This window comes from Marmota marmota, unplaced genomic scaffold (genome assembly GCF_001458135.2).
Source record: "Marmota marmota marmota unplaced genomic scaffold, marMar, whole genome shotgun sequence".
NCBI classification, from domain to species: Eukaryota; Metazoa; Chordata; class Mammalia; order Rodentia; family Sciuridae; genus Marmota; species Marmota marmota.
Window position 1 is genome coordinate 13,976,281 of NW_026000019.1, and position 27,328 is coordinate 14,003,608.

Consider the following 27,328-nt stretch of genomic DNA (forward strand, 5'->3'; position numbering starts at 1 on the left):
TATAATGGCTCGCTGGACAGAGACCTGTGTCTAACCCTCTCTCTGCTTCACAACATATCAACAACAAACTCTCTAAAAGCCCTATTTGGCTATGAACTCAAGATACCTAAGGTGATAGACATGGCCTTGAACTTCTGAAAGATCAGATTCTTACATTAGTATTTTAAAACCAAAATATTAAGTGGCAAAATATTCAATAACAATTATTTTTATGTACAAAAGATGATTTTTCAGAAGGAAATAGGTATGATTCAAAAGACTACTAATATACTATTTTACCATTATTTCAAAATTGAATTTTTAAAAAAAGCATGCACATTCAATCTATGACTACCACACTGCTATTTTTTAAGTTATATTCAATATTTATTTAGTTTGTTTGTATACTGGGGATTGAACACACATAGTAAAGACTTTTCTTTTAAAGTAGTTTAGAAGATAATTCACCTTTCAAAAACATCTCAAAATATTAATCCTGACCTACACCTCCAGCCATTTCTATTTATTTATATTTTTGAGACACTGTCTAAAATACTTGTGATTCTCCTGCCTCAGCCTCTTGAGTAGCTTGGGTAACAGGTGTGCACCACTGCACCCCCTTACACTTGATTTTTTTTTCAATAAATATTTTTTAATTGTTGATGAACCTTTTTTATTTTTTTTATTTATTTATATGTGGTGCTGAGAATTAAACCCAGTGCCTCACATATGCTAGGCAAGTGCTCTACCACAGAGCCACAACCCTAGCCCAACACTTGATTTTTATATTAAGGGGCTGGGGTTGTGGCTCAGTGGTAGAGTGCCTGGTGTGCACCAGGCCCTGGGTTCAACCCCCAGCACCAACAACAACAACAAAAAAGGAAACAGAAAGCTACCTATTTTTAGCAACAGTCTTAAATATGCACCTTAGAACACTGATAAATCATACATACAAAAATCTCCTCCTGTTTGGGAAAGTTGCCTAGTCCTTTTTTTCTTTTTCTTTTTTTGGTGGTGGTGCCGGGGATTGAACCCAGAGTTTGTGCATGTGAGGCAGGCACTCTACCAACCGAGTTATATCCCAATCCCCAGGGAAAGTTGTCTAGTAATTATTGATCGTGGTCTATTAAAATTGAGTACTTTTAAAATAAAAGCAAAGAAACTTCCAACCTTCTCTTTAGTTATACTTTTCAGGAGAAAGGAATATCATCCTCTTTTTAGCCAAACTGTCCTTTACTAAAATATAGTGATAACTCCCAACTTCTCATACATCAACTAGCAACTTTCTTCTCTTACCTTCCTTCATCGATGTAATCTACCACAAGTGTGCTGAGGATAAAAAGAATGAGGAGGGCAATAAACATGTGATATATTGTTCTGATGTGGTCCACTTCAAACAGCTCACTGTAAGTGTAGTTCAAACAAATCAAATTAGAAATCTGTACCTAATTTTAAAATACCACATAGTAAAGACTTTTCTTTTAAAGTAGGTTTAGAAGACACTTAATTCACCTTTCAAAAATACCTCAAAATATTAATCCTGAAGTACAGTACAGAGACAATGAATGATCAGACCAAGGTAAAACTATAATGGATTCTCAGCCTTTCTTTCCAATAAAATTATATTGCCTTCTAGAAAGCAACATGATGCCAAATCTTTAAACAAATGGTCTGCATTCCACAACACCCACCAGAAATGACTGTTTTCCATTATAAGCAGAGTCCATTCACTGAAAATGGGGAGTTTGGAAACAACTACACTTAGCTCCCCACACTCAGCTATATACCTATTCCGGATGTTCAACCTGACACATCTGAGCTCCTTTGCTGCTGCTGCTGCTGCTGACCACCGACCACCTGCACATTCATGACACTTAATCACTTAACAGACGCTTCACCCTTTCTCTTCACTAATATTTAAAACTTTTTCTTTTAAAATGGCAATACCTTCTAGATGACTTATCCCCAGTAAATACCTTTTATATCTGACTAAAAGCAAGCATTTAACCTTATTTATAGAAAGTGGCAAGTTAACTTTTCTCTACTGACTTTTAGAGAAATCTAAATACTATTAAATCTCTAGAATAAGGATCTTCAAATTCTAATAAAAATCCACCTGAGCCATGGAAAATGTATTCTATTTCCTTGGTTAACATTCTTTTTTGTTAAGGTGCATTTTATTTTTTTTCCCATAGAGTACATACAATCCTAACATTAAAATCATAATTACAATGTTCAAAGCAATCATTTTATTTTCCCTTTACGTGAAAAGCCTGTATTTCCCCCTAGATATAATTTTTTCTTTTTTTGACACAGAGGATTGAACTCAGTGGTACTTGATCACTGAGTCACATCCCCAGCCCATTTTTGTATTTTATTTAGAGACAGGATCTCACCAAGTTGCTTAGGGCCTCACTAAATTGCTGAGGCTGGCTTTGAACTCATGATTCTCCTGTCTCAGCCTCCCAAGCCGCTGGGATTACAGGTGTGCACCACTGCGCCCAGCTCCCCCAGATATCATTTAAAAGATCAATCTTGTCAAATCATCATGTCACAAAACCCACTGAAATTGAATTTTTCATTACATGTTTAAAAAAACTCTAGCCTTCTTGTTGAAGTTAAAAGGTACAGATCAATTTGGTTCATGATTTTTCCCCTCCAGCAATGGGGATTGAACACATGGGTAGTGCTTTACCACTGAGTTACATCACCAACCCTTATTTATTTATTCTGAGACAAGGTCTCCCTAAGTTGCCCACTCTGTCTTCAAACCTTTCTTGCTCCTGCCTTAGTCTCTCGAGTAACTGGGATTACTGGCATGTACCTCTGCCCCATAAAGTAAATTTTGATGAGTGTAAGGTACATGTTATTGTTTAGATATGAAGTATACCCTAAAGACTCATGTGTTGAAGGCTTGGTCCCCAATACACCCTATTCAGAGGTGAGGATTCTGGGAAGTAATTGAATCATGAGGGCTCTGACCTTATCAGTAGATTAATCCATTAGAAGGATACATATCTGATGGTATTATTGGAAAGTGGTGGAAAATTTAGGCAGTGGGACCTAGTTGGAGAAAGTAGGTCACTAGGGGCATGCCCTAAAAGGGTATATCTTGTCCCGGGCCTCTTCCTCATTCTCCCTCTGCTTCCCAACTGTCATGAGAGGAGCAGCTTTGCTTTGCCGTGCCCTTCCACATTGACGTTCCTGTCTTGGAGCCAGCCAGCAATGCACTGGCACCTCTGAAACTGTGAGCCAAAATAAATCTTTCCTCCTCTAAGCTGTTTTTCTCAGGTATTTGACACTATAAAAGGCTGATTAACACAGTGCATTTTTAAAGACAGGCAGGTTAAAACACTTAACATAATTTTTTAACAAAATAACTATCTCAATGATCTACACAGATTAAATTTCAGCAGTATTTTAATTTCAGCAGTATTATATTTGCTATTACTGAATGAGTAAACAATATACTCAGCATAAAAGAAAAATATTCATCACCTACTCAAAATGCACCTTTAATTTTCAGTTCACAAATGAAGTCACCATAATGAATTTACATGGTATAGATTCTATTTTAAAGGCATTAGGCAATCAAAGTTTTAAAATAAATGAGAAAATTACCAAGTCTTCCAGCAAAAAAGAGAGGAGGCATTTAAGTCCAAAACTAAAAGTCTACCTACATTACAAAACTTGTCACTCTATCCCTTGTCCTTGTGAAACTAGATCCAAAACCAGAAGATCAGCAAGAAGGAAGAAGAGAACCCAATGTACAAAGAGAAGAATCAAAACTAATGACTTATATGGATATAGAAAGACTCATTAAATATTTATAGATTAAGCAATCTACAATCAGGAGACTCACTCAGGGCAGCTTTTTAGAAAATTCAAACTAATGATTAACAAAAGCAAAAACTACTCACTCTAAAAGTGATCTCCTTGCAATAAAAATTTTTCCTTGTTCTGGAGGTGCTCTGAAATCTCTGGAAAAAGCAAAAAATACAATAAAATAAGTAACCCAAATATTATAAGAAACATAATCCCATGGACAAGAGAAATGATATTAACTACAACAACCAACATTAATTACCCTTCACTATGATCTGGGTACTGTGTTAAAGATTCTGTGCATGTTATCTCAGTTACTCCTACGGAACAATTTGTGAAGGTGGGTACATGCGTAACTGTTTAGGTTGGGAGAGATGTCAGACACACCTAAGTGCAGCACCCAGCCCCTGTGGAAAAGCATTCTCTGCAGCACAGGTTGGCAACCATTCTTCCTGTTTCTAGAGAGTCTTTGAGATCAGGGACAGGCCTGCAGCCATACTTTACTCCAGGTCAGATATTGTTACTAGTTTGTCTTCCCAATTTCAATGAACAACATATGTTTATTTTATATGTTTATACATGGTGCTGAGGATCGAACCCAGTGTCTCACACATGCTAGGCAAGTGCTCTGCCACTGAGCTATAGCCCCAGCCCCATAAAGACATATTGTATAGAGTACAATGGCAAGGCATGAAATAATGTGGTTAAGAGCAAGGACTGGTGCAGACTATGGGTCGAATCCCTGCTGTTTAATCTTGAATATCATTTAAGTGCTTTGTGCTTCAGTTTCCTAAGTTGTAATATGCAGACAGTTATAATATCTATTCAGAGGGACACTATTCGGTTTAAATAAGTTATTCCATGTAGAGCACTCAACTATTATTAGTCAGTAGTCTTCAGGTATGTATGTGTTATAATTCACACCCTAAGAAGGAAAAACCTGCCCTTCAAGGGATTAAGTAATGTACCCAATGCAACATAGAGTCAATTGAAGTGATGGCAGGGCATGAATCCAGGCGTTTTTACTGCAGTCTATACTCTGAGCACTGAGATTCGCCAGAGTAGATATCTGCATTCAAAGAAAATAACTAACACTTACTTAGCTCTGTGGTTGTTTTTCATTTCTTCAAGAATGGAAAAAGTTGTGAGGGCGCAGCCACCATTGTCTAACGATGCAGATTTTTCAATGAGATTGGTCACAAAATCATCAAAGTGACTGCCAACTTCCTTCATAAAAAGTGGCTTTAATTCCTAGAATTTTAATACACATGAAGAAAAATAAGAAACTAACATATACATGTGGGTTATTAATGTTTTTCTAAAGGGCTCTCTTAAACAGAGCTGGTTCAGGAGAAAGACATACTAAGTAAATGAATTCACAGGAGTCAAAGCAGAAAAATAATTTCTATAACTGACTTGTAGTTCCAGAAATGTCTACTGAAAAAGCAATACAGTGATTTTACACTCTTTGTTAAGTGTATTCTCCTTTTGAGCACAAATTAAGATACCAAAGATACTAAATAAAATCCTACAAATGATACACAAAACCGAAATTACAGAATGAAGAAAATGAGGCTATTCCTTTCTCTTCACATTCTTATTTAGAAAACAAAGTTTTTATATTGTAGCCCCATTACATAATTACCATAAATTTAAGTCTTTCTTCTAAAGCAATCCCTTTACCCCAAGTACTCACCATTTATATTTCACAGCATGTCATTCTACATCATATCTACATTTACATGATGCTCATTCCTAACTCCAAACTATGTATTTTTCTAACCACAATACATGTACATGTATGTGAACATATTTATGTTAGCTCACCATTACACTCAGATGAATTACACCCTTTGCTCTGATCTAACAATGAGGAGAGAAATTAAATAAAGGACTAATGGTGCAGTGAATGCCACAAAGAAAGGACAGTTCAGAGTGACAGGAAAACAAAAAGAAGACAGAATACAGAAGAGAAGAAATCACTGGGTAGTGTGAGGACTGATGGAAGGAGGAAGGTTTCAAGTGTCCTTGTACGTTTCTTTCACACCCTCACACCCAACACCTCAGACAATGATATCTCTTAGCTAGGCTGAGCTTGTAAGGTTTCTCTTTTACCAGGATTAATTCTTGTCCTTTTCTTCCTGCAGTAAAATTTACTGGTAGGTAGTTCAGAAATGCAAGATGACCATTTAAATCTACCACATTCCTGTATAATTAGGTGCCTACTGCTCATTTCTTAAGGCCTTTCTTCTCTTTCTCTGAGGAACTAAAAGTTGGTAAAAGATGCTGCCAAAGGGACAACCAGAAATATCTTTATGGCTGAGGACACCATTATATTTCCTTAATCCTTAGAGCCTAGTAGTGAAGGTAATAAAGAGTCACTGCTTGTTACTGTCACTCACTTTGTAGGATGGAATGCAGAACAATACAGTACAAGCAGTGTCCATTTTGCCTTCTTCTAAGTTCAGTCACATGAAATTTGTTAATTAAAACTTCAGTATGTGATCACAAGATGGGCATGTTGGCGCATGCCCGTAATCCCAGCAGCACAGGAGGCTGAGACAGGAGGATTGCAAGTTCACAGCAGCCTCAGCAAATTTAGCAAGGCTCTAAGCAACTCATTGAGACCCTGTGTCAAAATTTTTAAAAATACAAAAAAAAAAAAAAAAGGGTTGGGGATGTGGCTCAGTGGTCAAGGGCTTCTGAATCCCTGGTAATCCACTGCCCACCCCCCCACCAAAAGTGATCTCAATAAATCTGAGCAATGTCTAATACAAGTAATCTAAAAAGGATGAGGTTATAGGCTTTCTGATTTACTGAACTCTTATCTAGTCCTATTTATTTCTTTCAGTCAATAGACCATGATAGCCCCAGTACCAAGATGGAGGAAGGAAGAGAGTTAACTAGAAATTAGAAAAGGTGGTGCTTAGATAATCTTGTAAACAGAATCACTATTTGGAGTTTAAAGAAAGCTGATTTTTTATTTTTCCAGTGCTAGAGATCAAACCCAGGGCCTCACACATGGGAGGCAAGTGAACCACCACTGAACTATACCCTCAGTCCAAAACATTTTATTTTAAATAAGCAGATGAACTAGATAGCCTTTATGATAAGAGGGAATGACAACCATGAAGCAAAGACCCTATGGTAAGAATACATAATAAAGATACCAGTGATCAGAGAGAAGACTGGGGAAAAAAAGACGGGACTAGACTACAACAGACTTTTTTGCCATTTTAAGAATTTTTAACTTTATCTTGAGGACAACTGCAAGCCAATGACATTTTAAGCACACTTATAAACATGTCCTGGATGTGCAATTTAGAAAGATAAGTCCTTCTAAAAAGACTTCCAAGCAGAGATTTCTTTGGACTGAGTCTTAAAGTAAGAAAAGGGCAGGTCATTTATAGATAAATAAAATAACCCTTTCAAAGGTACAGAGGCATGAAAAATTTAAAAGTAGGCTGAGAGAGAAATACATAATAGAATTTTCAGTTTCTCAAAAAAAAAATAGGTTACTTGATCACAATTTCTTTAATATGACTCCACACGGTCATATTACTAGCCTTTGAATTTTTTGACTCACTGCCTGGCTTTGCACAGAGAACCTTTCAACCTTACTATGGCTGGGAACCAGAAACCTGACCTTTCTGGGCAAAACTAGTAGCACAAGGGCACAGTTAACACAAGGTTTTAGGTCTTATTCTATGCTGACGGCTCAGAAAGGTCTCCCCTGATGATTCACTCTGAAGTTCTTTATATTGTTCTTTCTTCTCACATATCATTATTTTCATTTTTCTGAATACCGTTTAAAATTCTGTATATTTCTACTTTTGGGCCTCTTCCTATTTGTCTCCCCAACTGACTTAAATACATATTTTTGTGAACTGTATGTCCAGCAATCAGCAAAGGAATTGGCAGGTGACTTTGTAATTTCTAAACAGTTTTTAGAACCAACCTGGCAGCAAAATTCCTACTTACTCCTTTGCTGGCTTAATTCAATTTTTAGTATAAAGTACACAGAAAGTAGTTATTTAAAAAAATATATTTATTTTTTAGTTGGTGGACACAAATATCTTTATTTCATTTTTATGTGGTTCTGAGGATCAAATTTAGTGCCTCAGGCGTGCTAGGTGAGCACTCTACCTTGAGCCACAACCCTAGCCCAGATAGTAGTTATTTTAAAAGCTATCTAGTCTTGATTTCTTTCGAGAAGCTAAGAAAAGTACTAAAAATCATCACTGTTATTGCTCATTAACAGCTATCATTTTTTATTGGATGATTGCTATATTCTTGATCTCTGTTAAGGGGCTCTTATGTGTTATTTCTAGTCTTAAAACAATCTTTGAGTAACCATTATAATTCCTATTTTACGCATGGGGGACCCAGGCTTAAAAAAGTCAAGTAGAGATCTAGTAAGCTGTAGAACAGGGATCAGAACCCAGGTCTGTATCACCCCACAGTTCATATGACACCATATTGCTTCAGCTGTACAATCTGAAATAGGTTCCATGCAATTAGTACCATAAACCCAAAAAACAAAAATAAACAGCTAAGAGAAAAAAAAAATCACTGATATACCTAACGTGAAAATGGTCAGATATCTAATAAAAAGTATAGTCTTGGGCTTGGCTTGTGGCTCAGTGGCTGAATGCTTGCCTTGTACATGTGAGGCCCTGGGTTCGATCCTCAGGACTATATACAAATAAAAAATAAAGGTATTATGTCCATCTACAAGTAAAAAAATATTTTTTAAAAAAGGTACAGTCTTGTTTAGCTCAGTTCTACTGCAGACATTTCATTTGAAAACATCATTATAGAAATGGTTTATACTAAGCAGTGCATTGTAATAAACTCCTATTTTTTCAACAAAGTGCTTGGAAATTATCCCGAAAATAACTATTACATAACCCTTGATACAAGAGGCTAATGGTTCAGGATAAACCAGCAATAAAATTAGGTCCCTGAATTATATAATTATAAGCCCTTTGCATTAGCACACCTATAATCCCAGCTACTTGGGAGGCTAAGTAGTGGAGCACTTCAAAACCAGACTGGGCAACATAGCAAGTTAAGTGCCCCTGAGTTTAATCACCAGTACCAAAAAAAAAGAAAAGAAAAGAAAGGAAGGAACGAACAAAGGAAGGAAGGAAGGAAAGAAAGAAAGAAAGAAAAGGAAAATATACAAACTAAGCATATATATATTCAATCTAGCTTTGCTGACATACTTATACATACATACATGTGCCAATGTATATCTACACAGATCCATATGTTATGACAGAAAAAGGAAAATGAATTATCAGGAGGAAATGAACCAAAATATTGTCTCCTGGTGGGGATGGGCATTGAAGTAGTAACTATTTTCTTTTTTTAATTGCAGATGGACACAATATCCAATACCTTTATTTTGTTTATTTAGTTTTATGTTATGCTGGGGATAAAACCCAGAGCCTCACACATGCTAGGCAAATGCTCTACCACTGAGCCACAACCCCAGCACCCACACTTTTTTGAAATGATTTTTTCTGCAATGAGCCTATACTACTTCTATATTTGTTTTGTACAGTTTTTGTTTTTTGTGGTGCTGGGGATTGAACCCAGGGCCTTGTGCATGCGAGGCAAGCACTCTACCAACTGAGCTATATCCACTGCCCCTACTTCTATATTGGGGGACTATGTAAGTAAACATGTTCCCCCTGCTCTTAAAGCAATATTACATAAATATTACATAAATCTATCACATGTTGTATGATAGCACAGCAGTAAAACAAACTCTTAAATCTTGGGCATTTTTTTTCCAAAGAATGTATTTTATCTAATCTAAGATGCCCCTGATTTTTGTGTGGCATGAAGAAAGAAAAGTTTCCTGCTGGGCTAGGGTTGTGGCTCAGTGGTAGAGCACTTGCCTAGCATGTGTGAGGCACTGCCTAGTGTGTGTGAGGTGCTGGATTCCATGCTCAGCACCACATATGAATAAATAAAAATAAAGGTATTGTGTCCACCTACAATTAAAAAACAAATTAATAAATAAAGGTATTATGTCCATCTATTAAAAAAAATTTCTAGCTGAACCACACAACACAGTGCCTTCCTCACAGTGTATAATATATGTGTTCTAATTGAAGAGATATTAAGTAAGCAATTTGGAAGGGAGTATTCCTCAATCAGTGATATGCAGATTATCATCACTTAATCAGTTTAGATATTCTAGATTCACATTAACCATAAAATAGAGGAGCAATCATCTGTAAGGTTGTTGTTTTTTTTTTTAAATATTTATTTATTTATTTTAGTTTTCAGCAGACACAACATCCTTGTTTGTATGTGGTGCTGAGGATCGAACCCGGGCCGCACGCAGGCCAGGCGAGCGCGCTACCGCTTGAGCCACATCCCAGCCCCAATCTGTAAGGTTTTCAACAGCTCTAAAATTATGTTAAGTGTTTATCATGAACACCAAAATTGCTTTCATATCATTTTTTAACTTTCAAAGAATAATTTTAAGGTAACTAGTTCAGTCATTGTTCTTCATCAACCACTTTTTTTTGCATAGTATTCTTGGTCAGCATGAGGACAAATCCAAGGTCTAACATAGTGCTTGACAAAGAAACTGGGCTGCTCCTAAGAGAGCAACAAGGCAGGAACCTAACTTTTTCAAGTGATAAAATCATAAAGAATAATGAGCTGACTTTCCCAAAAAGCTCCAAAATAGAATACAGACTCATACATCAATGCATTTAAGTAAAGCAGGAACAGGAAATATTATAAGAATGTAGTTATATTTGCATAGCCTCAAGAAGGTGAGATGTAGTCTGTAATCCCAGTGGCTCAGGAGGCTAAGGCAGGAGGATTGCAAGTTCAGAAAGCCTCAGCAAAAGTGAGACGGTAAGCAACTCAGTGAGACCCTGTCTCTAAATAAAATACAAAATACGGCTGGGGATGTAGCTCAGTGGTCGAGTGACCCTGAATTCAATCCCTGGTACCGCCCCCCCCCCCAAAAAAAAAGATCAAAGTAAAATGGACAGCTGTAACAGACACTGTTAGCCATCCATCTTCTCATCCCATGTTCTCTTCCATAGTCCTAAAATTCCTGGTTTTAATTGCAGGCTTATCACTACCCAGAATAAGATACCAATGAGAATACAGGAGGAATTCTTTTGTTAAAATCTCCAGAAAACTTCCTTAAGATAGCTGGTACCTTTCCTGGTCCTTCTTCTTCCCCAACTCAGGTGAGATGGCTGCAGTCATTTGCAGGAGGAGGATGACAGCCTACCCATAGTGAGATAGGGAGCAGGAAGGAGCCAGGGTCCCTACAGACCATGTACCTCTGAACTTCCTACCTCTGAAGAGGTTTATAGAAGAGGTGAATATACTTGTGTTATTATTATTATAGCAAAACCTAACTTTTAATTTATTCAATAATAAGAATTTCTGGGTAAAAAATACTTGTATCTTCAGCAGTCTGCCAATAAATCAAACAGATCAGCATTATTCAAAACCTTTTCTAGAAGAGGTTGTTAAAAGAGGCTTGTTGCAGTGGTGCACACCTGTAATTCCAGCAATTTAGGAGGCTGATATAAGAGGATAACAAGTTCAAGGCCAGCTTAGCAAGGCCCTCAGCACCTCGGTTAAGACCCTGGCTCAAAATAAAAAATAAAAAATAGGTGCTGGGGATATAGCTCAGTAGTATAGCACCCCTTGGTAAATGCTAGTTCAAAAAAAAAAAAAAAAAAAAAGTGATAAAACTTGGAGAAGCCCTCATTTGCAGACATGCCATCTGGGTCTGGCATCTGGGTTTGGTTCTTATTGTTACAATTTGCTCATTTAATGGCTGAGCACTAGCATAGAGTATTGATGTGAAAAAACAATACCTGAAATGCTATATAAGAAGCAACAGGGCTGGGGTTATGGCTCAGTGGTAGAGTGCTTGCCTAGCATGTGCGAGGCCCTGGGTTCGATCCTCAGAACCATGTAAAATTAAATAAAATGAAGGTATTGTGGCCAATTACAATTAAAAAATAAAAATTTATTTTAAAAAAGCAAACAAAATATGCCTCAACTATCATACACTTTTAAGAAGCAGAAATAGGAAGTGATTTTTTATCCCTTTAATTTTCACATTAGACTTAACAGTCCCTCTATAAAATTGTGTGTTAATAAAAGTTCCACAAATACTAACAGTAAAGACACCCTCTTTTCCAACTAGTAAAGAGGAAAAGAGAGAAAACTCAAATTACAAAAATTCATGTTGAGAAATGAACACTACTGAAAAAAAGAAAAAAAAAAACAAAAAAGACACCCTCTTTGCCCTTCTCAGCACACTCAGTTTCCTCTAGAAACCATCTTCAGAGATAAGAACAGGCACCCAGCAATCAGGCCAGGAATGTGCTAAATGGCCTTGCCCTTCTGTCCAAAATGGAATTCTCTTCCATAAATCTGAATTTCTGAGCTTTGAAATATCTAAACTCTTCCTATTAAAACACTTACCCCTTCCAGAGCTGAGTATTCAACTTCTCCTTGGCTTCTAGGAAATATTTTAGTACCTTTCAAATACATTTTCTTTTATACTTAAATAAGCCTTAGTGGTCTGTTATTTGCAACTAAAACAAACAATTTAACACAACATTTAAACAAACAAACAAAAAAGCTAATTTATCTATTAATATAAGTTGGTTGGAGCTTAATCATTTGAATCTCCTGGGCTCTTCGAAGAACTTTTAAGTCTTGTTAAAACACAATTCTAAGGATTTCAAAAGACCATGACTCAGGCCTATTACACAATTTTGTATGACCCCACTAATTTCACCCCACTAATGTCATAATCTCCCTCATTCCACTTCCCTTCTGACTAAAGAGATTACTCATCACTTGACAATGTTCTTTATGCCTTTCCTTTATAGGCTCCTTTATTCATGTAAATCGTCATACTTTGGAGATTGCTAAATAAGCAAATAAAAATACAGGCACCCAGTTAAATCCGAATTTCAAGTAAATAACAAATAATTTGTTAACTCTAAGGTATGTTTCAAATAATGCATGATGGTTTTAAAAAGTAGTCACTGTCTAAAATTCAAATTCAACTTGACATAGTATATTTTATCTGACAATTCTAGTTTGTGGAGTTAAAAGAGTTGTCTAATAAGATTTGTAGACTACCTGGTCCTTTTACAATAAGAAACAATGAATACTGAGAAAAAGTTTTAGTCAGTTACATGACGGTGACATAAGCCACTGGTGCCAACGAGGGCCTTGTGGACAGCTAGTCCAATGCTTCACCTTAAATATTAGGAGACAACCAACTAATGAAGATGTGTGACAAGTGGTGGAGCATGACACTGAATTCCAGTGACTACAAAGATTCCTGACTTTCTGGGGACTAAACCCAGGGCTTCATGCATGCTAGGCAAGCACCACTGAGCCACATCTCCAGTGCAAAAATCATTTGTTTAAAAAAATATATATATTGAGAAAGAAATTAGTATATGCAAAAACAAGCAAATTTTATGGCTATGAACAATGTTCACATACCTGCCTTCTCAATTAATTTTGTGCTAGTAAATATTAACCAATAAAAGAAAACTAACAAAAATATAACCAATTACAGACCTCTCTTATAAACTAGGATAATTTAATAAATAAGATGTTACAGTTTGGGGCTGGGATTGTGGCTCAGCAATAGAGCGCTCGCCTAGCACAGGTGCAACCCGGGTTCGATTCTCAGCACCACATAAAAATAAAGGCATTGTGTTGTGTCCATCTACAAAAAAAAGAGAGAGAGAGAGAATCTTTTAAAAAAAAAAATGATGTTACAGTTAATACATGAGATGTCTACCACACCTGCTAAGGCAGAGGCAAATGATTACATTATGAGAGCTGGAAACTAATCAGTGGATTAATCTAGTTGATGGATTAATAACGTGAACATTATTTGGTGGTAACTGTAGCCAGGTGAGGTGTGGCTGGAGGAAGTGGGTCACTGAGGGCATGCCCTGGGGATTATATATTTTATCCCTGGTTTCTCACCATCTCTCTGCTTCCTGGCTGACATCAATTTTCCTCCTCCATTCTCGTCCATCATGATGTTTCACCTGACCTTGGACCCAGAGCAATGGAGTCAGTCAACCATTGCTGAAACTGGGAGCCAAAATAAACTTTTTCTCCTCTAAGTTGTTCTTGTTGAGTATTTTGGTCAGAGCAATGAAAAGCTAACACACAAGGCTATGTCTGTGAAGCACCTAGTACGAAGACTGGCTTATAATAGGACTTCCCTTCTCCTACCTACCCGTTTACTCAGTCTAGAATACCAAGATATCACAATAATCCCTATCTCATTGTCTCCAAACTATCTTAATAAGTTATCTTGAGCTTAGACATCAGAATATTGGTCCTATATCTGATTAAAAAACATTCTAATTAATAAAGAATGGCAGAGTTGTGGGGTGTCCCTGTAGTTTAGCATGCATATGGCCCTAGGTTAAATTCCCAGCACCAAAAAAGTAAAATAAATAAATCAATGGCAGAATGTTTAATCTCACTAGATTTCAAATAACTGCCAATTAAAACAAATCTAAATCATTATCTTACAAATTCACCAAATGCAATTTAGTGATTTATTCAGAATAAAGCACTCTTTATTAAATACAGAGTATATATTAAGGATACAAAGTACGTACTCAGGAGTATAGAATAAAGAGGAAATAATCCCAAGCAGGAATGTTTAGAAAACTGTAGAAAAACATGGATTTGAACTAGAAATTAAAGGCCAACTGTACATTATTTTGATTGGTAAAGATATGAAGTTAAAGAAAAATCTGAGGTAGAACTATACATAAAAGGATTCAAAAATAGAGAAAACATGCTTTACAATCCAGCCCCAATTTCCCCCATTATATTATTCTTTCCATTGTACCCCAACCTAGACAAAGATGCTCATCAAGTGCTATTTCCAAGACACAGTGTAGGTTTTCCACCTCCATACCTATATTCAGGCCAGTCCCTCCCTTAACCGCAGGGACAAGTCTCATACAACTTTGCACCCCTCACATCCATTTGTTCAATATGAGTAACAAATAATATGGTTAAACCAGTGTCTACCTTTCCCTCAGCTACTTTTCCCTTATTCACTCAATTCTTTTTCCTTCCATTCCTCCTAACTGAGCAAACTAGTTTTATTCAGTAATATATAAAGCAGTTAAGCAGACTATTCACTTTAAAAAGTTTTAGCTTAGATCCTTGCAGGAACTCCATTCTTTCCTTTCTTCCCATCCCCTTCTACTCTTTGTCCCCCACCTCAACTTCCCATTTCAATTCCCATTACCCGTGTATAACCTTGTGTGGAAAAATATTTATTTTGCTATTAAAACCTTGATATCTGTTTTTGTTGATATTTAAGAGAAAACAGCTTTTCCCCTAATTCACTGTTGCCTGGACTTGTATTTGGGCCAATTAGGAAGCAGATCAAATTGCATTCTTCATAACTCTATTCAGTTGATAAATGGTACTTAAACATTATATTTTTAAAAATCATGGTTAACAAGGTTCTATGACACTGATTATTCCACAAAGGATGAAGAACTGGTGGTAATTCAGATGGGCACCTCTGAAAAGATCAGTGAGCGGCATGTCCCATTAAAAAGAAAAGAAAGCAAAACAAAACCTTGGAGAAAGACAAAAATTCCCCATCACTCTAAGACTTTGTAGGTTTTTATAACATCAACTGGAAAAAAACAAGATGGCACCCAACAGATCACCACAGATAAAATCATCAGTCAAATAAGCATCATGGAGGGCTGGGGTTGTGGCTCAGCGGTAGAACGCTCGCCTCGCACATGCGAGATCCTAGGTTCAATCCTCAGCACCACATACAAAAATAACAAGTGAAATAAAGGTTTTTTTTAAAAAAATAAAAAATAAAAAAATAAGCATCATGGACATCACAGGAGGCAGATGCACCTTAATGGGATGTGGAAGTCCCCGCACTGTCCCCTTTCCCTGCCACAAAAAAAATTGCTGAATCCATTATAAAAAAGAATGAGCACCAAGCCTTGATAATACTATCCAACTCCATGCCGTTTCAGCAACTTGAAAGCTTGATAAGTGTTCAAAAATTTGTCCTGATGTTTGTGGTCTTGAAGCAACATCTGAACTCTTTCCAATGAAGCAATAATCCTAGCTATCCCAGCAGCACTGCAGCCACACCAGGGCTGGAGCAAAGGTTGGAGCATTGACATATTTTTTTGCGAAGGCAAGATAGGACCTCACACAGACCAAATGTAAGTGCCAGCAGCATCATCTCCCACGTTAACGCATGAAAGAATCTGCCCCACAAGCTTGGAAATCCATTTGATTCTTTACAGCTATTGCTGAAAGAGGGTCTTCTGAAGAGAAAGATTATGGTACACTATTCAAAGCCAGGCAGTAGACACACAAGCAGTGCCTCATTTCACCACTTATAATGCGAGGTTACATATCTTGTTTTGAAGATGACAGGATCAATGGCCTCTTTGCATGAGTTTCTGAATCCACGTTACTTAAGAATTTTTTTAATCTGTAACTCCATCTGAGCCTGATGTGAGGAATTGCTTTTTAATAAATTTCCCAATTTCTTCCACTGTTATTGGTGTATAGGTTCTCTCCTCTGGAGTCAATTTTAACACAGAGATGTACTTAGGAGACATCCCAGTTCCCTCCCAAGCAGATGCCCACCCACAGTGATGGAGCCCATGAGCCAACTCACCTGCACAGGCACAAACTCTGCCTGTGCCTAAAGTTTTAAAGCATGTAGCAAACAAACAGGACAGAATGATCCTTCGCCTATTTGAATCTTTACAAATAGAGCATAAGACTATATGTTCTTAAGGCTGGGGTTGTGGCTCAGCGGTAGAGCGCTCGCCTAGCATGTGCAAGGTGCTAGGTTCGATCTTCAGCACCACATAAAAAAATAAATAAAAGAAAGGTATTGTGTCCAATTATAACTAAATATAATATATATATATATATACACACACACACACATATATATATATTATATATATATTTTTTTAAAGACTATGTGTTCTTAAAAAGAAAAATAACCAAATCTTGTAAAATTATTTCAGATTTCCTTCTGGTTTCTTATCAGTTACATGGAGCACAATACAAATATAACTGCCATTTTTGCATATAATAGTCTTCCAAAGTAGATTTACCTTAGAATTAAGCATACAAAATGTATGAATACTTTCACATGTGCTTCAGTGTTTTCATTTCACTGAGTCATTTTCCTGAATTATTTTTACTATTACAGTCGATGTAACTTTAAAAAATATCATCACAATGAACAATTAGACAAGTGTGAGACAGTTTTGCATGATATGTGTAAAAGTTTGAAATGTGTGTACACCAATAAAGAATGTTTTCACTGGGTGGGGGGGAAGGACTATTTGTTCTTGATGGGAAGGGGAAAATGAACAAAAGACATACACCAAGGAGTCTGTCCTGTCTACAAGAATGACAAGTCAGAAACACATTAGGAAACTATAAAAACAAAAATTCTTTATTTTAATCACTAAATTCATAAGAATAAACCTTCGAAAATAGAACATGGGTTGGACACAATGGCATATACCTGCAATCCCAACTATTCAGGAGGCTGAGGCATGACTATGCCAAGTTCAAGGTCAGCGTCGGGGCAACTTTGCAAGACTGTCTCAAAATAAAATAAGACTATGGATACAGCTGACATGAAGCTGAAGCTTGGATTCTTTTGTATCTTTGTAGTTTCATCCAGATTATGAATGTCTGAACACTTTGCACCCTAAAATATTTAGCTTTTGTGAGTTACTAATAAGCATGTGCATGTGTGAGTGTGTATGTGTGGGTGTTGAATTGAAAAAAAAAAAAAGCTAAGGATATAGCTCAGTGGTAGAGAATGTCTGCCTAGCATGCATAAGGTCCTGGTTCAATTCCCAGTGCCACAAAAAAGAAAAAGAACACATGTGACTTATATTATGAAATATATTTTATAAATATATTTAATTTTTAATAAATATAAAATATATTCTTAGCCAAAATTACAAATTAATCACTCAGATAAGAAGTTGCCTAACAATCATGTCTTTTAACAGTCTCTTATAACAACAAAGTTCCAAATCAGAAAAGACATACATACTCCACAAATGACCTTGTTCACCTTAGTTTTAGAGGCTCATACAGTTAACTTAATGGAATCAGGAAAAAAGAATAAAATTTAACACTCTTATTAACTTCGTCTTGACTTACTATTTCAAATATAGCAAACATGTCTTTTGAATACCACTTTATAAAGCAATATGGTGAATGGTTATAGTGTAGTCATCACAAATACCCTCTAGGATGATGGGGGTTAATTTCTTCATGTGGTAAATAGGTTCTTGTAATAATATTTCTAGTGAAAGCATCATCCCTAAGAAAGTGTTATGTTTCAAACAAATGAGATGAAAGGGAAAATGATTATGCCCTTAGCCTTGGGAGATAACTGAAAAACCAGCCTGATAATAAAGACACTGATATCAGAGTGAATATAAATAATCTCATACACATTATTTTATGTAATATTTTTAATTTTTCTAAACTATTTGTTATAAAGGCATGTGCATACACATATATATGTAAGTAAATTAATAACTAAAATAAGTCTATTTTATCTACATAATAATAATTATGAATTGAGATTGGTTAACAAACTTCTCTCATTGGAAAAGGTTTGTCTTGGATTTGAAGTCAACTTACACTCAGGCACAAATGGTATTAAATTACAATTTTTTTTTTTAAAGTATTCTTTGACCCCAGAATTTCCTGAAGGTACACTGAATTCTGATTTAGGAAATAGTTTTCCCTGCTTGATATGGCTCCACTTTGTTATTTTTTGAGTTGTTATTTCTACTTCCCTGACAGAGAATCTACTTCTAGATGTTGACTCCATATTTATTGGAGGCCTATTTANATTAAAAAAAAAAAAAAAAACAAGATTTGCCACTTAGAGCCAGAAAATGACAGTAAAGGATGGGACAGGGGCTGGGGATGTGGGTCAAGCGGTAGCGCGCTCGCCTGGCATGCGTGCAGCCCGGGTTCGATCCTCAGCACCACATACAAACAAAGATGTCGTGTATGCCGAGAACTAAAAAAAAAATAAATAAATATTTTAAAAAAATTCTCTCTCTCTCTCTCTCTCCCTCTCTCTTTCTCTCTTAAAAAAAAAAATCTTAAAAAAAAAAAAAAAAAGGATGGGACAGGAAAGAAAAGGGCAATATGCATTCTTATACAGGTCAAAGTGGCAGATCTTATTTTCCTGTTCCTTAGCAAGATAATATCAACTGATGAAAAAGGCAAATAATGCTTAAAACAATTTAACATTAAAACTGTTACTTAATAAAACTCTATAAAAAAACTGTGCATTTATGTTTCTGAAAGAGGAAGTTTCTTACCTCTGCCTCTGCTGCCAACTGTCTCTTCTTAGCTATCACCTGTTTTATGTCAATTCGACCTAAAGGAAGGGAAAAAAGTGAGTTTGAAGTTCATGAATACAAGCTGTCTAGCAGCACTATTTAAATTATGAGGCTGAGGGACAAGCAAATAGTATAAACTACAGTATAACCACAAAACATGGCATAGCCTTAAGAACACAGCATGAGAGCTGGGGTTGTAGCTCAGTGATGGAGTCCAGCAAGTGTGAGGCGCTGGCTTCCATCCTTAGTGCCAGATAAAGATAAATAAATAAAATAAAGGTATTGTGTCTATTTACAAATAAAAATTTTAAAATGCAATATGGGCAATATAAGTAGAAGGAGCTTTATACATAATAATAATACTAAATATGAAAAAAAACTACTAAATATATACACAGTGATGACAGCTATGTTATCCACATGATGCTGTAGATCCACTTCTGACAGTATGAGATGTTAGATTCCCTGAATAGATCCTACAATTAAGATTACTAAGATAATATGAAAATATTAAAAACTAAAAAACTTTTAAAACTTATTACCAAGCTGACACAAATTCACAAATTAAAAAAAAAAAGAGGAAATATGTGAGAAACATAAGAATTCTTATCAAAGGTTTCTAGCAAATCTTGAGCTTCAGAACTGGCAGCCACTCAGTCCTCTGTTTTTACTTATGAAGTCTAGGTCCTGCCCAAAATGGGAAGTCTGGAGGACACTACCTTACAGCTTAGGACTCCTACGGCTACATCCTCACCATACAGGGTGGAAACAACAAAGAGAACAGTAAGGAAATGAGCCTGTCTCTTTTTAATGCTGTTGGAGGCGGGAGGGGGGTGGATTTCCCTTACTCTTCACTAGATTTGCAGCCTAAATTCACATTATCTGTGTGGCCTGAAAAACCTCAAGAAGTATATTTATTTTAAAGTAAACCCAAATTGTATCCCCAGACAGATGCAAATGTAATTCCTCCCTGGAAGATTATTCATAAAAAAAAAAAAAAAATTTAAATCAACCGAGTTCTTAAAGAATTACAACAGATAAAGGTCCAAGAAAAAAAGAAACTTGTAGTTAAAAATCATAAAATACACCAGGAAACAGGCAACATAAATGAGAAATAGAAGAAAGCAAAACCAAGGTACTCAGAGCTTCAAAACTAATGATATTAGAATTATTAGTTATAGGATATAAAATAAGATGCTTAATATAATAAGGAAATAAAAGTGAAACTTGAAAATATAAACAAGGAACAAGAAACTACATAACCAAGCAGATCTGAAAAGGCACCAGATTTCTTAAAACACAAAATTTAAACAATTGGAATGTATAGACTAAACACATCTGCAGAAACAGTAGTAAATGAAAACGTAGGTTGATTGGTTAGTTTTTAATCTAATATAGAGCCCAGAGAAACAGTGATGGAAAATACTAGAGGTTAAAACACAGAAGGGATCTAACAAAACAGCCAGTGGGAGAGGGCACCAATGGGACTATGGTGAAATTTGATGACAAGTCCACACAGATGTTTCTGACTTGTAATTTCTGCAGAGTAAATTGGACGGAGTTATTGTTATACACTCTTACGATGAACATAAATGATCATAAAGAAAAAATTGTTCAGGGTTGTGGTTGTAGCTCAATGGTGGAGTATTCACCCAGCACATGAAGGCACTGGGTTCGATCCTCAGCACCAAATAAAAATAAATAAATAAAATAAAGGTATAAAAAAGAAAAGATACAATGGTTCAAAACAAAGTCTCAGGGAAATTGTCAGTGTCAAGAATTATAAAAAACGCCATACCTCAAATGGGAAAGATTGCAAAGGATGTCAAAGATTATATCCAAAAATTTTACTTCATCAAGCTTTATAGTATCTGAAGTGCATGAAAGATGCCATGAAGAAAACAGAATTTTTAAAAAACCTAATGGACACAAAGATATACCATCTTCATTGATTGGAAGTCTTATTCTTGTTAAGATAGGAATACTTCCCAATTTATCTACAGATTGAAAGCAATCCTCATCAAAATTTCAGCTGGCTTCTTTGTAGAAACGGACAAGCTGATCCTAAAATTCATCTGGAAAATCAAGTGACACAAAATAGAAGAATCCTGAAGAAAACCAAAGTTGGAAGACACTATCAATTTTAAAGATGGACACATATGCCAATGAAACAGAACTGAGAGTGTCTAGAAGCATGCAATCTACCACTGGGCCCCCTTTTTAGCAAGGGTCTCACTAAGTTGCCCAGGATGACCTTAAACTTGCAATCCTTCTGCCTCCGCCTCCCATGCCCCTGGGATTATAGGCATGTACCACCACGTTCAGCTCATTTGATTTTTCTATCAACTGTGAGAATATACTTTATATTCAGTTCTATGACTAGACAGTCACTTCATATTAAGCTATGTATTTCATAAATAAATGAATATGCAAACTTCTCTTTTCAACTACCAAGGGGACAAGGATGAAACGTTCGTTGTAAGAAATTCCCACACCTGTACATCACTTCCAAAAAGAAACTGCCTATCCATAAATAACATGATAACCATTATTACAAACTGGCTAGCAGCAATAGGAACTGGAAACAGAGAAGAGAGTTTGTTCACACTTAAGAATATCTGAAGACTCCACTGAAAATGACATTAAAATTGAATAAGAAAAATATTAAAAACCCAATTAATTTTCTTTTACCCAAAAGTAACTCTTTAGGGCTGGGGATAGAGCTCAGTTGGTAGAGTGTTTGCCTCGCATGCATAAGGCCCTGGGTTCAATCCCCAGCACCACAAAAAATAAAGCAAAACAAATTTTTTTTGTATCTTTAAGTCCCAGCCCTACTAAGTAACCTTTAGTTCTTCACTCTGGGTACCAAATTCTTAAATGTCTTCTATATTTCTTAATTTTCACTATCTGTAAACCTCTTTCTTCATTATTCCTATGTCAGAGGAAAGGGTGGCCTCTTTTTAAAAATTAACTATTCAAATGAGACTAGATCTCTCTCTCATCCTACACAAAAGTCAACTTAAAATGGATCAAAGACCTAGAAATTAGACTAGAAACTCTACAACTCCTAAAAGAAAACACAGTACTTGTAACTACAAACACCACGAAGCACAACTTCAATAAAGATACATTTTTTAAAAAATAAAGTATATAGGGCTGGGGTTGTAGCTCAGTGGTAGAGCACTTGCCTCTCACACATGCGGCCCTGGTTTGATCCTTAGCAACACATAATAAAGATTTTAAAATAAATAAATTATGTTTCATATGTCACCACTTTTAATCTTTTTTTTTAATGATGGCAATCTTTTTTTATACCTTTTTTTATTTTTATGTGGTGCTGAGGATCAAACCCAGTTCCTCACACATGCTAGGCAAGTGCTCTACCATGGAGTTACGACCCCAGCCCAACATATTTAATCTTTATATCCCAGTGAGAAATACACACACACACACACATATATGTATGTAACCCAGTGAGAAAAGCAAGGTAACTAATATCATTTCTCTTTAAAAAAAAATTAACATTTTAAAAAATTAAACATCGTGCACACTGTCACGTGATCTATATCTTGGGGCTGAGGTTGTGGCTCATTGGTGGAGTGCTTGCCTCACACGTATGAGGCACTGGATTTGATCCTCACCCCACATAAAAGTCAATAAAAATAAAATAAAGTTATTGTGTCAATCTACAACTTAAAAAAAAAATCCCACATCTTCTGATCCCACTCATGAAGCATTAAAAAAATAAATAAATAAAGATAGGTCAGGAACTTATAGTGACTATAATTTTAAAGATGACTAAGGAGCCCTAAGCAGTAACTAATTACCACTTTTCAAGTTTCAGTTCTTTCAGCAAATGTTTTGTCCACTTGTGGCAAGAATCAAATTAGCTAATGTGTAGGCACTAACAGGATTTTATTGCCTAGAGAAGTTCAAATTTATTTACAATTCTGATTATTTTCTAAAACACTCTGAATGATTATGTCTTAAACTACCTTCATCCTAGTTTTACCTTGCTCTCCATGAAGAAACAGAAGTAATCTAGAAGTGTCACTTAAAATTAGTCTTTATGTCCACAGGATGGTTGGGCTTAGACAAGTGCTCTACCACGCACTGAGCTACACCCTCAGCTCAAATATTGACTTCCTCTGCAAAAGTTCCCTCTACCCTACCCGTGCTCCCATACCCCTGCTATGTATTATAATCTTTTGTTTGTATATTTCTCCTGAGATCCTAAAGGAGGAGTTTGGAAAACATAACCTACAGACCTGCATTTACTGTCTACAGTGGGTTTTTATTTAACAAGTATATAAATTGAATGAGTAAATAAGTTACCAATTCAATGATCTTCATTATTTGTCTTTCTTCAGAATGTTTCTCCCCAATATTAACTCCTCCTTCGTTGTATAAATTTCATTTTTTATATAACATTAGAATATGCAGCAATTTAAGGGGCTCAAGTTGTGGCTCAGTGGTAGAGCACTTGTCTAGCATGTATGAGGCCCTGGTTTGATTATCAACACCACATAAAAATAAATAAATGTAAAAAATGTTTTTTAAACTTCATTATGTCAACTTAAACAGCAACACTTACATTCCAGTGGAATCCAGCTACTGATATTGAAAATTAAAGTAGGAAAAACAAAATAATGTACTTTTATAAAATGTCTCAAGATGCCAAAGACAATATCAGAAAGTTTTACCCTATTTGTTAACCAAACAAGGGTCAAATATCAAATCCGTGTTGAAATCTAACCTATACAAATGTCACTGCAAAAACAAATATCCTGACGTAACAGATGACATCAGAGTTACATCATCAGAGTTACATTTACAAGTCTACCATTCTTAATCATAAGCCTTTACTTTAACAAGCACTGTGTTATACTCCTCTTTGTATTCAAGTACTTAGCAAACTTGGATATAAGAACTAAGTAAAAAAAAAAAAAAAAAAAAAATTTTTTTTTTTTTAAATAGAACTTCCTAATTTCTCCCTCACTCCTAAGATTTATAACTCAGTATAGACCTAGATTAGGTACTCTGCTAATTACTAGTTTTACTCATTATATCTATTATGAGAGTAATTAGTAATTTTGATAGTATCAGTTATTTTTAATGATCTACTTATGTGTGTGATTTTGCGGGGGGGGGGGGTTGCCATTCACTTAACTTGGAGCTCTAAGGGGCAAACATCAGTATTGCTCACTATTATACCCCAACATATAACAGGATACCCAATAATTATTAGTAGGTTAGGTGACTCTTTGTTACCAGATATAAAAACTATTAATATTCATTTATAATAGAGAAAAAACAAATAAAATTGTAATCCCTACTCTGGAACACTGAATTTATTATTTCATTAATTCATCCCAAAAAATGTAAAGCCTCACCATTTCTATGAGTCTCTAGGGACTCCTTTGTAGGGTTTTTCTGGTCTTCATCTTTCTCAGAGTTTTCATTGGACTTGGATAGCCGGTTTCTTACAGACATCTTCTCTTTATCCACCATTGATTTGCTAGGAAAAGAAGATGTAAAAAGCTTTAAGCAATGGCTAGAAGAACAGGTTCTGAATGTTCCCAACACAAAGAAGTGATACATGATTGAGATGATGAATAAGCTATTCAGCCTGATTTGATCACTTCACACTTTATACATGTATTGAAATATCATGGTAACCTATAAATAATATACAATCATTATGTGTCAATTAAAAATTTTTTAATATGGAGTGATATAGCTTAGTGGTACAGTGCTTGCCTAGCACACACTAGGCCCTGGGTTCCATTCCCAAAATCACATACACAAAAAAGAATTAAAAATTATAAAACAAGGGGCTGGAGTTGTGGCTCAGTGGTGGAGCACTTGCCTGGCTTGGGCAAGGCCCTGGGCTTGATCCCCGGCACCACATAAAAATAAAGGTATTGTGTCCAACTACAACTAATACAATTTTTTAAAAATTATAAAATAAAAGCTTTGAACTAAGCATCTGACTTAGGTGAATTTCAGAATAAAACCATAAGAGATGTGACAACTGATGATATGGTCTTCCTTGTGTTTTCCTTTAATCACATTTAATCATGAGTATAAAATACTGTAACAAACTTGAAGAAATTAGATCCTATGAATAGTTTAGTTGAACAAACAGGCACCAAGTATATGAAAAATCAAAAATTAAACAGCAAAGTACAGCTACAAAGATGCCACAGATAGAGTATAATTGATAATCAATCCATGGTAAAAACAATAACTCGGAAGTTCAAAGTCCGGAGATATCAGAAAAAGACATAAAAGTCTCACAGAAAAGAAGGTATTTGGGGACTGAGTCTTGAAGGATGAGAACATAACACTCCATGTGTGAGAAAGGGTTAAATCAAGACCTTTAGAAGCCCTGTTCAGGGGACCATAACTGAAGCAGACCACTAGAGAATGAGACTAGACTTTGTTGTCTACTCCATGGAAAGCCCCTACTGTGTGCTTTAGGTTGTCTCATTTAATCTTCATAACAATTCTGGGGGAAAAAAATGTTATTACCTCTAATATGAAAAAACAAAGGCTCAAGAAGTATTACCATCAGTGCCCTCCACCCATACAGGAACACAACGGCAGCTGAACAAGCTGAGTTATTAGGAAGGCCTACAATAGGAAATTAGAAGATCAGAAGTGGAATCTGGCTGGATAGTTTTGAAGAGTCCCAGGGCACAAGGGTTTACTCTGGCTCAGGTACTGTCAGAAAGCAAAGACAATTCTACAGTTAGTAGACGCAAACAGAGTGCAGCTGAACAGAAGTCCCCCCTTATCTACAATGGATACAGTCTAAGACGCCCCCCCAGAGAATGCCTGAAATCAGGGACATTATCAAACTATTCATATTTTGTTTTTTCCTATACACACATAAAGTTTAATTTATAAATTAGGTATTGTAAGAGCTGGGGTTGTAGCTCAGTGGTAGAGTGCTTCCCTGGCAAGCACTCTTCCCTGAGGCACTTGGTTCACTTCTAAGCACCACAGATAAATAAATTAAAGGTCCATCAACAACCAAAAAAAATTTTTTTTAATTAGGTATAATAAGAGATTTAACAACAGTAATAACAAAATAGGACAATATACTATAATAAAAGTTTGCATTTGGGGATTATTAAGTAAAGGTCACCTGAACAAAAGTGAATCTGATAACCAAGATGGCTACTAAGTGACTATTAAGTAGGTAACATACACATGGTGGATACTCTGGAAAGAGATAATTCATGTTCCAGGCAACAAAGGATGGTATGGCTCAAGATTTCATCAAGAATACGAAGAATGGTGTACAGTTTAAAACTTACGAACTGTTTTTATTTGAAAACTATGGTTGGCTGCAGGTAACTGGATACTATGGAAAACAAAACTGCAGACAAGCCGGTACCACTGTTAATTGGTAAAGCAGCACAATCATTCACATTAGCCTGGAAAGGGGGATGTTTCATCTTTTATAACTTAGCAATGTTTAGTTTCCTCTGTGTTCAGACATGATTAATGCATAACCTTGGTTTTGTCTTGATACATCAAGGTCACCAGATGATCTTATCTAATGTTGGTGTTCAGAGAAATTGTTTGTGTTCAACAGAAGAATACCAAAAGGACTTAGCTATTAAGTGCCAGGTTGGCTCATAGTAACACCAAGGCCTAGCTGAAGTGTCAGGGAAGCCCTAGTGTACAAGAGGCTACTTTTCTTCTAATTACAGTAACTTGCCCAAGACCACAAAGTCTATAAATAAGAGCCAGATGTGAAGTGGCATTAGTGAGATCCAAACTACAAATGCAACTATTAAAAAAAAAAAAAGGTTGATAACAAAGTGATATGAGGAAAAAGATTAGGATTGAGAGGAGTCAAACTAGGAAAGCCTACAAAATTTGAATTTTTTAGGAAGGCAGTGGGGAGAATTTTAAGTACTGAAAACATGGTCAAAGTCAAATTTTGGAAAGATCAGAATAAAAATGGTATCAGATATTATCATCCTATGTACATACATAACTATATGACCGGTGGGATTTTACATCATGTACAACCAGAAGAATGA

At 35.8% G+C, this 27,328-nt stretch overlaps 1 protein-coding gene across 4 annotated transcripts in view; it reads right to left on the bottom strand.

Annotated features, from left to right (window-relative positions):
- The window catches only part of Soat1 (sterol O-acyltransferase 1), a 53,994-nt gene that overhangs the window by 13,819 nt on the left and 12,847 nt on the right, over positions 1-27,328 (bottom strand). For 2 of the 4 annotated variants that reach the window (XM_015491753.2, XM_048809942.1), the window contains exons 2-6: positions 24,662-24,786; positions 19,248-19,306; positions 4,904-5,055; positions 3,900-3,959; positions 1,276-1,383 (exon numbers count right to left, since the gene is read on the bottom strand). In XM_015491753.2, the coding sequence (XP_015347239.1) occupies positions 1,276-1,383; positions 3,900-3,959; positions 4,904-5,055; positions 19,248-19,306; positions 24,662-24,779 (497 nt within the window). In that variant the 5' untranslated portion in view covers positions 24,780-24,786. Of the gene's footprint in view, positions 1-1,275; positions 1,384-3,600; positions 3,802-3,899; positions 3,960-4,903; positions 5,056-19,247; positions 19,307-24,661; positions 24,787-27,328 lie in introns of those variants that run through there. The other 2 variants (XM_048809943.1, XM_048809944.1) reach the window with 2 other exon arrangements.